At 34.9% G+C, this 13,938-nt stretch overlaps 1 protein-coding gene across 1 annotated transcript in view; it reads right to left on the bottom strand.

Moving 5' to 3' along the window:
• Positions 1 to 2,074: 2,074 nt before the first annotated feature.
• Positions 2,075 to 13,938, bottom strand: part of ATR (ATR serine/threonine kinase) — a 57,433-nt gene continuing 45,569 nt past the window's right edge. Inside the window, exons 39-47 of the mRNA XM_070944891.1 lie at positions 13,647 to 13,781; positions 11,309 to 11,509; positions 10,157 to 10,300; positions 9,160 to 9,310; positions 8,480 to 8,636; positions 7,645 to 7,798; positions 6,152 to 6,303; positions 4,124 to 4,229; positions 2,075 to 2,420 (exon numbers count right to left, since the gene is read on the bottom strand). Coding sequence (XP_070800992.1) covers positions 2,247 to 2,420; positions 4,124 to 4,229; positions 6,152 to 6,303; positions 7,645 to 7,798; positions 8,480 to 8,636; positions 9,160 to 9,310; positions 10,157 to 10,300; positions 11,309 to 11,509; positions 13,647 to 13,781 — 1,374 coding nt within the window. The 3' untranslated portion in view covers positions 2,075 to 2,246. The remainder of the gene's footprint in view (positions 2,421 to 4,123; positions 4,230 to 6,151; positions 6,304 to 7,644; positions 7,799 to 8,479; positions 8,637 to 9,159; positions 9,311 to 10,156; positions 10,301 to 11,308; positions 11,510 to 13,646; positions 13,782 to 13,938) is intronic.

Raw genomic sequence — 13,938 nt, 5'->3', positions numbered from 1 at the left:
TTAAATTAGTTGGATCCCACCACTGGAGGTATGGCAGTATCCCTCCCTGAACTGCTTGATTTTATGGATATTGATTTGCTCAGACTATTGGTACTGGCTAATTTTAACCTTTTCTCACTGAGATTGGAGGAAATTTGAGAGTTTATTTTTGCAGTGGCACTACAGACCTATCAGCCGCTCAACCTTTATATTGCTGCCATACATTAGACCCAGTCCTAACTTTGGAAATGTGAAATGGGAGAACATCTCCACCATATCTATGCATCCGTAATGATGGAGATAACCAACACTACAACTATTGCAAAGAGAGCTGGCCAATTAAAATAGCTCACTCAGAGTATCTGATGAATCAGAAAGATTTCCAGAGATCGTTTGGATACGATGAATACAAATGAATGCTTTAGGAATGCTATGGGGCATGAGAGAATTTACTTCCTTTTCCCTTTCACTGATTCTATTGGGGTATTATACAGAGTCTTATTTAAGTGGAAAAACACCAGTTAGAAACACAGCTGTGGATTTTAATGTACCTTAAGTGCAGTAACGTGATTAAAAAGGAAATTATTCTGGAGGAAATTAGTTTAACTGGAAGTGAAGCCAATTCTTATTTTAATACAGTTGTGCAATGCTTCAGACTTATTCTCTCAAAAGTGCTTTGGGGCACATGGGAACACAAACATTGCACCTACAATACCTGAAAAAGATGCTTATTGTCCATTTCTTCCTAACCCTGACTCTATAATTTCTTCTAATGATGATATTATTAAAAGTTGAATGGATATGACTATTATAATATAGCTAGCTTCAGTGTTCACTATATCTTATCTAAAGCATTATTTCTAACTTTGGTTAACATTTTTAAGGATTCAAACAAATTAATTTGGGGCATGGCAGTGAGAATATTAGGGACACAAAAATCTACAAATCTTATGAACAGACTGAAGGAGTAGGCATGTTTAGCCTTGAGAACGCAAGGCTTTAGTAGAGATTGACAGTAATCTTCAGATATCTGAAAGAATGTCATAGAGGACTATTATCAATTGTGATGAAATACAGGACACAGAATATTTATTTAAGTTCTGGAAGTCAGATTCCAAATGAATACCAAAAAACTTGGCTAACAGCAACAACGATTTGATCGTGGAACGAAAGACGTGATGTTTTCATTCAAATAATTTATTCTACTGAAAAGTAGGATCCTACCCATGGAATATAGTGAGATAGATGCAAATAAGCAAATACACACATTCTTAAAGGATCATTACTGAAAATAATAATGGAGGTTCATCTGCATATAGCTATCATAAAATCAGTATGATCAATGTTTTGGGTAAAGTACAACTATCTTTAATAACAATAATAGACATATTCTTTAGGTGAAAATTATTCTAAGAATAATTCTCAGTGAAGTATTTCTTTTCTCATTCATTATTGTTACTGTTGAAAGATTTAATATTTAACCCACTGAAATCCTGTCTTTCTCCTTTCTTAAGTATGTAGACCAGCTACAATTTTTCTCCTTTAATAAGAATCTGAGGCCCCTGTATTCCTGATTTCGTACTCAAATCATCTTAAATGCATTCACTTTCTGTAACACACACACACACACACAATCACACATACATGAATTAGGACTATGAACAACACAGCTCAAACCCTATTTTACTGTATGATTTGCAATATAATGTTGAAGTGGTTTGGTTAAGTAAGAAACTTAAATGGGTTGAAGCCAAAACAGCTTTGTGATGGAAGAGTAAAGGAGATGAAAGGAACTTGAAGAATGAGAATTTTATGTGAGTAGAGTTAATGAAATCCTCAAAGAGAGGCGAGATGTTTAAAGAAGAAAAAACTCTATACAAAGTGGTATATGGACATAGTAAGAACAAGAATGCTCTGAAAGGACAAAAAGAAATGGGAATGTACTGTGTAATTATGTTCTGTTTTAAAACTGTATTTATTCTCCTCTGGCTTACCCTATTATACCTCTAGTATCTTTAACATTTCTAGCTCAAAGACCTACTATTGTATTATTAAGCTTGTGGAAACAGCATTGTAATAAACAGAATAACATGCATTTTGTAATCATTTTTTTTTACTGGAATAAGTTCTATAAATAGAATTTCCACTGTATCAGTGGAAACAGTATTTATATACAATATAAACACTTAAACACTGATCTGCATTAGCAGAATTTACTAAAGTTTTTTTTTTAAAAAAAACTAACAACGTCTGCAAATGACAGCATATCACATATATGGTGCCCAACCAAGATACATCTGACACAGCAAGTTTTCATCAGTTGAATCTTGAATAAGATGGTGAACATGTCCTTCAATTGACAATGGTAGGCCCTTTACCCTGTTCCTATTTTTTATTACACCCTGCAGCCGCTGCTCTATATCTTGCACATGAGTCTTGGCCTGAAAAACAAAAAATAATCTACATAAGAAAAAGATGTCATTAGTATACTAGAAGCTAAATTTTTAGTGATAAGTATTCTGTCTTTCTGCCTCCAACATAAAAGATTGAGTTCCACTGAAGGTTTATTTAATTATATAAAACTGATTACTATGTACTATACCAGGGGTGTCAAACTGGTGGCCCGGGGGGGCAGATGCATCATGCACAGACCACGCCCACCCCGGCTCTGCAAAGGCAAACAACGTTGCAATATGTCACGTGACACAATCAAATTTGACACCCGTGTCTATATACTAAGCCATAAATTACAATTTACAGTACATACTATATAATGTATACTTATTACATTAAACCAATCCAACTATTTTATGGTTTAGCATAGTGAACAAACTCTATAGCTAAACACTTATGAATGTCCCAGTCAGACTTGGAGCATATACTATTTATAGATTCCTAACCATCTTAAATGTTGCTAGGAGACTGGCACTTCCTGAAATATATATTTTTTATTTACATTAACTTACATTTACATTAATTTACATATATTTAAAAAAAATTAAAATCAACAGCAGATTAATTATAGTTAGCACCATTGCAGACAGGACCTAAGAGGCTTACATGCATCCCTATCTTCCTATGTAGAGGTGAAAAGAAAAATGGGGGTGGGGGGTGGGGCTCTTGGAGCAGCAGTTTTTGCCAATCTTCTCTAGGATTTTATTCCCATCCCAGCAGTCAAAAAGCTGATTAAACTTCTGTTAGTCATTTTCCTATCAGAAAATAGGGCTGTCTGGAAGACATTAGATTAGCCATAAAGAACCCAAGAGTTGTTTTCAGGCTATAATAATTTGTCTAATTTCAGTGTTAACTGAAAAATGATATTCATCATAGCATGCTCAATGTGTGTGTAATGTAATCTCAGCCACTGCATATATTATGATAAGAGCTTACTATATTAATAATAGGATATACTTCCATAAATTATTTAGTTTTCATTGATACACATTAGAAAAAGTGGTAAATTGCAAAACAAAAGTTTTGAGCTTAATTTTGAATTCTTCAATTTTTTAAATTCTTCATTAAAACCAATAAGAATCAGTGGATTCGATATGCATATATTTATCGGAGACAATTTGGAGTAGTGGCTAAGATATTGGGCTAGAAACTGGGAGATCATATGTTTTAGTCCCACCTTAGACATAAAGCTAGCTGGCCCAGTAACTGTGTCTCTGCCCTAGGAAGCAGGCAATGGCAAACTTCCAAAATTTTACCAGAAATTAAAAAAAATGACTTGAAGGCATGGGGAAAAGGTAATTGAATGTATATTTTGATAATAAAACATTAAAAGCACAATCTATAAAGTTTAAATGAGAAACAAAAATATTTTTATTTATATCATAAAAATTAATCGGCATCACAAAAATAAGCATTCTGAATACTATTTGGTATTAATGAATGAATGAAATAATTATAAAAAATAAACTACTAGTACTCATCAATATAAGAGAGTGACTTGATGAAAAACAAATAGATCAAAGATTCCAATTCTTGTAGTTATCTGTTCCTATTGTGTTTGGTCTTCTTGAATAAATACAGTTATCATTCAAAGCAAGGTTATGTTGCTTAATATTATAGTGTCCATTTTTATTTGTTTACTGCTCTGGTGCAAAGTTTGAATTTTTAACCCTGAGTTTTACCAGTTTACCTTTTCATTGACAATTTCTCCAGTTTCATTTACTAAGGTTTTTGTATTGCCTCTAACTGGTTTACTCCATTCCACCAGGGGATCATGCAGAAAAGTCTTCAAAACACTAGATTTGGAAGGAAACAAAATATTTTTAGTTGCATTTGTTGTAATAAGTCTCATTAGATTCAGTTACTACCCAAATTTGCTGGGAGTAGAACAGCAGATTATTAAATAATAATCATCATAATCAGACTGACTACAAACAACAGCATGACAAAGTAGCAACAATGGTGCACTGAAATACCTACAAGAAACACCACTTGCCTGCAAGCAAGAACCTGCAGGACCACAAAATAATCAAAGTAATAGAAAATGAAGAAGTTAAAAGCACTGTCCAACTTCAGAATTCAGACAAGTGCCTTCCATATAACAACACCCCAGATATTAATTGTTCATAAGGAAAACAAAAATATCTGCATAATGATGTGACAGGAGATGGAAACAGAAAAAGAAAAGAGAAAGAACTGGAGAAAATCACAAAATGCAAGGATCTGCAAATAGAACAACTGTGGCAAAAAAAAAGCAGAGAAATAGTACAGGTAGTCCCCGACCTACAACAGTTCATTTAGTGACCGTCCGAAGTTACAACAGTATTGGAAAAAAGTGATTTATGACTGTTTTTCACACTTATGACCATTGCAGCATCCCTGTGGTCAAAATTCAGACATTTGGCAACTGACTCATATTTATGATGGTTGCAGTGTCCCGGGGTCTTATGATCACCTTTTGCAAACTTCTGACAAGCAGTCAATGGGAAAGCCGGTTTCACTTAACAACTATGTTACTAAGTTAACAACTGCAGGGATTCACTTAATAACTGTGGCAAGAAAAGTTGTAAAATGGGGCAAAACTCACTTAACAAATGTCTCACTTAGTGACAGAAATTCTGGGCCCAATTGTGGTTGTAAGTCGAGGACTACCTATAATAAGTGCCTTGGGTGCAATCCCAAAACATCTGGAGCAATACTTCAACACCATCTCATTGACAAAATCATAAATTGCAAAAGACAGCTTTTGTTGGAATGGCTTATATTCTGTGATGATACTTTTAATACAATCAAACAACAACATCTACCAATCTCATTTCTTTGGAAGGAACGCACTAGGTTGATACAAATGCCAAATCCGGTGTAAATAGCTGACTGATCATGCAACCAACCATGTAGAATAGGAGTCAAAGAATTGGAAGAGATCAAGTATCAAGTTCTGAAAATGATGTTGAGCATGGCATAAACTGGCTGTGGTGGTCTCAGAAGTTATTGGCACATTGACAAACTTTCTATCTGTCAATTACAAATGCTTGGATACAGATATATACTATGCCAATACTTATGACATCCTAGATTCTTGAGAAGAACTCAATGCATATTAAGGCCAATACAGTTAAATAACTGGCAATTGTGATTTCCTGTTGTGGTCTATCTAGATTTCTATAAGAGCCTTAAAAAGTTAATAAGTGTATTGATTCTGAGCTGAAAGCCTGTGACTATACTTTTATCTACTTCCGTTTTCCCATTGCAAACCATTTTCTAATTCTTATTTGGGAAGTACCATGAGCTAATCCAGAAGAGATAATCACAAAATAATTCTTTGTAGCTCTTTCTTAGCACAATTGTTTATAATTGCATGACTATCCTGTTTGGTCTGATCTCTGAATCATAGAAACAGAGAAAAAGAAAAAAAAATATGTAAGCACTACTATCCATTGAATATTACAAGGCTTATTTATGCAATGTATAAAAGGAAACCAGGCTATCAAAAAATATGGTGGCTGGTCACTATTAAAGCTGACACCAGCCAGAGCATAGAAAAACTCAAAAGCGCAAGATCAGAAGATGATCTCTAAAAGTCGGACACAACTAAATGGATATTACCATTATTTATGCAATGTAGCATGACAATAATGAAAATTTGAAGTTGAAATAATTAAGTGTAATGATTTTATGTGCATTCCCCCATCCTGTTTGAAGACCACTCTTTCTTTACCTCATGAGTGGTTCTCTCTGGTTACGCATAAGCCTTAAGGTAACTTCACAAGCTCTCCTGAAGAGGCCTTCTGTGCCCATTGGACCCATCGCATTGACCATGTTATGAGTAAGGCGAAATGGAACAATTTCCGGAAAATCAAAAGTTTCTCCCTTTAAATGAATATAAGAGAAATAAGTTCAGTAACAAATGAACTCTCAAAATGGAATGCAGTAGATTCTTATACCACGTGTATTATGCAATTATACAAGAAATTTTATTTAAGTTATACTATTATAATGTGAGTAGAGCTTATTTCACGCCTTTCAAAATTACTTTGGTGTTTGTGTACAGACTGGCTGATTGTTTTGCTGTTAACCAACATTAAATGTAATATAAATGTAAAAACGAAAACCATATTTGTGATTTTTATTACTGGATGTTGAAAATATTCAATACATGGAACAGCTTCTTTAAATAGTTCATGGCTACATAAAAACAAATGTTTCAGGTGTTTGGGTCTGTGACGGAATTAAGCAGAGTAGATTCATGCAAAAGCAGTTTGGCAATTGGGGGGAAATCAAAGGACATTAAAAGTTGGAGAGAGATAGGGAAGGAAAAGAAGAAAGATGCTGGGAACATTGGGGGACACTGGAGTCTGTTGTTTTGAGAAATCGGTAGGTGAATGAAGTGATGAAAATTAGGGGTGGGCAGTCTGATATGATGTGTTACTCTAGGGTACTGGGATTTGAGGGAGTTAAGGTAGTCCAATTGAATATAATATTTTGGAACTTCAGCAACAGAGATGAAGAGAAAGATGGGGAAATGCTAGAAAAATAAATGACTAGGCATGGGAGAAGCTCACTTCAGGCATTGGTATTAGCAGCTCAAGGGAGGGAAGGAGAAGGGAAAATGCTGGAAGGGAGATGGGGTTGAATAAACACTTCTAGAAGCTGGTGAGGGGGAGATGGGAGAGAGATTTTATTACCAGTGTTGGCCTACTTGCCTAATCAAGTTTGTTTTGTTGAGAACCTAAAGAAGCTAAGATTTCTAGCTTTTTCTTCTGCTAAATGTGGGTGGTTCAAATGTGGGTTTGTTTTGTTGAGAACCTAAAGAAACTAAGATTTCTAGCTTTTTCTTCTACTAAATGTGAGTGGTTCAAAATGATTTGGTAGATCCTCCAGATTCCAGAACATATTGATTTTGTTCTGGGTTCCAGACAAAACATTATTCCCATTGAAGTACACCCCTTTGGGAGGCTTTCTACCCTTAAAGACAGTCTAGATAGGTTTAAATAAATAAAGTGACTGTGTATTGATACATTTTCTCCCTGGAAGTTAAAAGAACATTTTTTTATATTGGAAGTATTGTTTGCAAAGACTGAAAGTTAAACTTGCCTGGAAAAATTTGAAGACTACTGCAGTCAGGTAGGCATGACTGCAATTCAGATGTAATTGTTATGCCAACATACTTTGGAACTAAAAATATTTTAAATTCAATATTTAGCTGCTCACCTTATTAAACAGACAGTTGAAATCTACATGCACACATTCACCAGTTAGAGAATCAAACAGAATGTTTTCTCCATGACGGTCCCCAAGACCCAGCATGTATCCGACCATTGACATAACTGCAGTGGAACGACAATAGGCTGATCTGCTGCTGTACCTACAGAAAAAATAAAAATCAAGATACCTTATAGATGCTTGGTCATTTTGTAATAATTGTTGGTGGCCCGACAATTTGTGCACTCAGTAAAAACATAAAAAAATGTATAGTTTATGATGATTACTACAGGCAACCCTCAACTTATGACCACAATTGGGAATGGAACTTTCATTGCTAAGCAAGGTGTTTGTTAAGTAAGCTACAACCAATATTACAACCTTTTTTTTGTTGTGGTCATTAAGTGTATCATGTGTCATTAAATGAATCTTGAGGGTAAGTGAATCCAGCTTCCCCTATTGATTTTTGCTTGCCGGAAGCCAGCTGGGAAAATTGCATGTCGAAACCATGTGATTGCAGGACACTACAATTGTTGCAAATAAATACCAGCTGCTAAGCTCCTGAATTTTGATTATGTGACTGTGGAGAAACTGCAATGGTCATAAGTGTGAAGGCTAGTCACAAGTGTGAAGACCAGTGGTAAGTCACTTTTTTCAACACCATCATAACATCTAATGGTTGCTAAACAAATATTTGGAAGCCAAGGAATACCATAGGTAGGCAATCAGATTTTCTTTTTAAATTGTAGATATTATTGTAGTGTAATTCGGACTGTATATAAATGTATATTTATTACATTTATATACCACTCAACTCCCAAAAATGGTAGAAAAATATACTGACCATGAGGTAGGATCAGGGAATTTTCTCAGAAACCATTCATGAAAAATTGGAGGATGCCGAGGAAGTAGTGTTTCTTTGAAAACTTTCAGCTTTTCAGATAAAGGTGCTGTCTTTGGAATAATACACTGACGTAGCTCTTTACCAGTCATGTAGATGCCTGTAAAAGAAAAACAAATATACCATATTTTTTGGACTATAAGACGCACCGGATTATAAGACGCACCTAGATTTAGAGGAGGAAAACAAGAAAAAAAATATTTTTTGGCCCGGCCTCCAGAAGCACTTTCCCGAACTCTCCACATGTCCTGTTTTAGCCAAAAACAGGCCCGTTTTTGACCTGCAGAGTGCTTCTGGGGGCCAGGCAGAGCAAAAATGGGGTGTACGGAGGGTTCAGGAGGTCAAAAACAGGGCTGGGGGGGGGAACTGGACACTCGGAGGGTTCGGGAGGCCAAAAACAGGCCCATATTCGGCCTATATGGACAGATATTTCCACCCATTGGGCTGGGGGGAGTGTGTCTTACAGTCCAAAAAATACAGTAATTACCCTGCATATTCTGTGACAAATAGTAACTGTTGGAGAAGCATTGCAAAGAGTCACTGTATTCATTATTTCTCCTTCCCTATCCTTCATTTTATCTTTTCACTCACACATTTTAAAGATAAAATCATCATTATTTTACCTTTTTCTTTGTATAATTTGATTAGGATATTTCGCAAACCAGCAGTGTTGTTCACCCATTCAATGATTCCACATTCCTCATTCAGAGGAATAACAGCATAGGTTCGGATGTGGAGTTCTCGTCTTCGTGACTCTGCATCTTTTCTTAAGCACTAGAGTAGAAACATAGCATGCTCCATAAGATTAATGTAAAACAGTACCTTTAATTTTCATTTTAATTAATTTCTCTGCCTCTTGTAATCCCAAATTAAAGGCTGTATATGTACATACGCACACACAGACACACACACACACACACACACACACACACACACATCAATTGCTTTATTTTCCCCCCAAAAAATCCAATATTATTAAAAGTTTATATACTGTACAATATTTCTGCTACCAAGACCACCTAAGCAATTAAAAATTTAAAACATAATTACAAAAATAATTTTAACAGAAAACAGTAATTTTGACAAAAGTATTGAATCTCTTTTAAAACAAAATGCTGTTCCCATTCATTCAAAATTTGGCAAACGAACCAAAATGACTTTATAAATACAGAAAGACAAATAATCTGGGTTCCTTTTAAGCAAAGAAGCCTTGCATATCTGATTAGATTTTAAATATGTATTTCCATCAGTACCACTATAGTATTAGAAAGTTTTGCTGAGATTTATATTCAAAATCAGCTTTTCATAAAACACATAATATTATATCTTTTAGAAAGAAGACCATTACTCAATGTATTAAATCAGGCTTGATTAAAACCAGAAAGCCTTCTCAGGTTATAGGCAAAATATTTAACAGCAAATAAGTCATTGATTTGTAAACCTGCATTGTTTAGAATGGGGACAGACAGAGGAACTGCAAGCAAGCATATTTGGGTAAATCAGTTCTGGTTAATCATTATACACAAACATGGTCACTGATAATGCTGATACTAAGAAAACATTTAGTGGATTCTCAGCAGCAAGTTTGCCACACATCCAGAAAAACGTTTAGAATTTAACCTTATTTATGAGGGAGTTGAATTCCATGAGTCGACAGTCTTTTCTAAGATCATCTTTTGGCTTACACATCATGATGTAAGATTTCCCATCTGAACCTTTTAAAGTAATCTTCTTGGGCTTCTGAAGAGATGGAAGGATTTCAACCTACAATTAAAAAGAGGCACAGTTCTTTCAAACAGACTCAGCCAACATACAGTACCTCACAGATATGTTGCTACTGTGAGGAAAATAGTCTGATTTAAAATTATTCATTTAACAATGGTTCAAAGTTACAATGGTGCTAAAAAAATTTGACATGACCTGTTCTCAAGATTACACCCGTGACATCATCCCTGGGGTCATGTGATGACAATCCAAGCATTTGCCAATAGGCTCACATTTATGACAATTTCAGGGTCTTGCGGTCATGTGATCATGATTTGCAACTTCCCAAATGGCTTCTGATAAGCAAAGCCAATGGGGGAGGGGGAGGGGGGCTGGATTAGCTTAATAATTACAGTAAAAAAATGATAAAATCAGGTCCATTCATGCGATGACTTGCTTAATTACTGCATCACTTAGCAACTGAAATTTTGGTCCCAATTGTGGTCATGAGTCAAGGACTACTGTTTGCTGCCTTGAGGTCTGAAGAAAAGACATGGCATAACACTAAGAAATAATTTCTTTTAAAGACTTGATTTCTTTTTTCCATTTTACTTTGGCTACCAAGAAAATAAATTTAAGCCAAGTTATAAAAATGCAAATAAGTTTAGGAGCCTTTTCTATTGTGATGTTTTCCCTTTGGAGCATGATCCCACTCGAGCGGAACACCTGAACACTACAGGCATTATAGAAAATCTAGCTTTGTCTCCACATTTGGCAATCCAGCTGTAGAACTGAATGCAATGGATTGTACTCTGAGGTGGATTGTGACTATGTTTTTATATTTCAATATGATTTTAACATGGTTTTGTATCCTTGTCCTTTTTTATTTCCATTTCTTTATTTTTCTTGATGTTCTTTTAATTGTTGTGAGACACCCAGAGTCATTTTTGTGGGATAGGTGGTTAAATATTTATTTATTAAACTTATATGCTGCCAACTTATTACTGAAATAATTATATAAGTCGAACAAGCAAACAAACAAACAAATAAGGATTAATAGATACTAACAGTATCGTCAAAACTTTCAATGTAAGCCCAACATCCAGGAAATGGATCATGATTGGAATGTGTTCCAGGAACTGAAGGAAGAGTTGGTATCATTACAGATTGTAAAGGAATAAGAATCTGACTAAATGTTTGGTCTTCTACCAGCCTCTTGAGGTTTTTGAAATGAATAGCCATACTTAAAGTGGAGGTGTTTCCATCGACCTGAAAAAAAGTTTAAAAAGTAATCAAATGCAAAGATTCAAGCATATAATTATCTTAAGTATAACTTTAATGTCCACATGGTTTTTTCAAACTCATCATTATGAAATTTAGGATGTAATTTCAATCCCAGAACAAATTGCAACATTATTATAATGCTGAATATAATAATGCAATGATATATTTGAATATATCTACTGAAAATGTTTTGTTATTTTCTTTTGAAAATAAATGATATCCAACTAGTGTCCTGCAACCAAAAACATGTATCTATCAATGGGAAGGGGGCACAATTTTCAGCCATTAGCCCTCTTTTCCGACTCTATGCCATATTAGTCCTGGAACACTATCATCTCTAATAGTCTTTAGATGAATCCTACCTGAACCTATCATACAGGTATATAATAAACTGAAATCTTACATAATTAAGCCAAATGACCGAAGAATAAAAACATCTGGTAATGTTCCTTTACTAGGTCCCTAAGTACTTACAAACTTTTGTGCATAAATATGGCCATTAACCAATTATTTTAGCATGATACTGATGATTGTCAAGAAGATAGCCAGAAAAGGGGCAATTTAGAAAAAAGAGAGAGAAAATAAATGATGCCCTAGAGCAGTGTTTCCCAAACTTTTGACATATGTGTACCCCTTCTATAATTTTCGTAACTCATAAAAAACATATGCTTTAATAAAAATCAAAATATATTTATTTTTTATTTTTTTGCTACTACAATCATTACTTTCTTTCGGTTTAGTAGTTCCAGATTTCAACCAGCGATCCATAATCTCTGTTAGGGATAAAAATTGTATTTTATAAAAATAATCAAAATCAGTGGAACTTACTAAAGCACGATAACAGGCGCCCGGAACTAACTATTAAAGAAGTAAGTTGTCTCTGTAACGAAGTGCAGTATATTCATGCCGTGTCACACCTCACAAGACTGTCTAACCGTTAGATAACACTGCAATTCTCCGGCGTTTAAACAGCTCCGTGGCTCAACGTCAACTGTTAATGTTCCCGCAGTTTAAAAATGGCCGAACCCGAGCTGCGCGAAGGATGCGCAGAAGTTCCCGCCATAATGAGTTGCGATACGATGTACGATGGCCCCAGTTCCCGTGTAAAAACTGCGATACGCGCCTATTTCTTTCCTTGTTCTGTGGGCGCAGCTAAGCACGGTGCAGTGGATATTCCCACATGATCCCCACCAAACTCCGGTGCAACGCGTACCCCCACCAAACTCTTCCCGTACCCCTGGGGGTACGTGTACCACACTTTGGGAAACACTGCCCTAGAGCTACAGAAGGATCTTAAAATGAAATAAAGGCAATCACATCAAAGCAGGCAATTAAATTTTCACTGGAATTTTGTATTTCAATTCTTGGTATGCTTCAGAACACTACAATAAAAGTTTTATAAGTTTAGTTTTAAAAAACTAGACATTTGACACCTTAATCCTTTGATTTATAAAACAAAAGAACAAACATTATTGGTTATGGGGATGGAAGTAATAACTAACAAGTATTCTCAGATATTAATTACACTTCAAAAAAGCTTAGAAAAATCACAAAATCTGCTTTAAAAAGATTGGAGTTTTCAGGAGTGTAGAAATTTGCACTGAAATATCTCTCTGCCAACTATTCTTTTGCTCTTGCCTTCAAAATAGTTGCTACTGAGAGGTCCTTGGTGCTCTCTGAGCTTGGTTATTTTCTTGCAGACATTTCATTACCCAAACTAGGTAGCATCATCAGAGTTTGGGTAACAAAATGTCTGCAAGAAAACAACCAAGCTCAGAGAGCACCAAGGACCCCTCATTTCAACCTTGACCTTACAAATATTCTCCTTTATTGATTGTTGCTTCTTTTAATTACCTAAAGCATATTTAAGAACACTTATGTTGATGATCTTAGTTTAGATTTCAGTCAACAATTCCTAGTTTGGTTATGTTTTCAAATCCACCAAAATCCACGACATGAACAAGTTAAATCCAATCCTTTATAATAGATTGTAACTTATTTATAGATTATAACAAACAACACACTGGAATGAATAATCTGATTTCACAAAATAAAGATTTTTAATCTATCAGGAATATTAAATTATAGAAAATGAGATAGTTTTGTGCAGTATATGCATTACCGATTTGTTACAAAGTTCTAGGAGTTTATCTGTCAGGCGAGCTGCATCCACAATAAACTTGCCCAAAGATGCCTTCATATTAATAGCTTTGTTTAAGATTTCTTTGCACCTGGTGGCCCGCATTGGATAGGATGACTGCAGAAAATATAATTTATTGAGTTTTAATGTTATCCTTCAAATTTCCAGAGCAATTGACAATTACACACAAAAATTACAACAAAACAATGGCATCAAAATAAATTCAGAAGTTAAAGCTTCACAAAGAAATTTTTTTTTTGCATGGAATGTAAAA

The sequence above is a fragment of the Pituophis catenifer genome, unplaced genomic scaffold (genome assembly GCF_029215685.1).
Source record: "Pituophis catenifer annectens isolate HBS135680 unplaced genomic scaffold, rPitCat1.0.hap2 SCAF_6, whole genome shotgun sequence".
Lineage (NCBI taxonomy): Eukaryota > Metazoa > Chordata > Lepidosauria > Squamata > Colubridae > Pituophis > Pituophis catenifer.
This window is presented reverse-complemented; position numbering and strand designations above follow the sequence as displayed.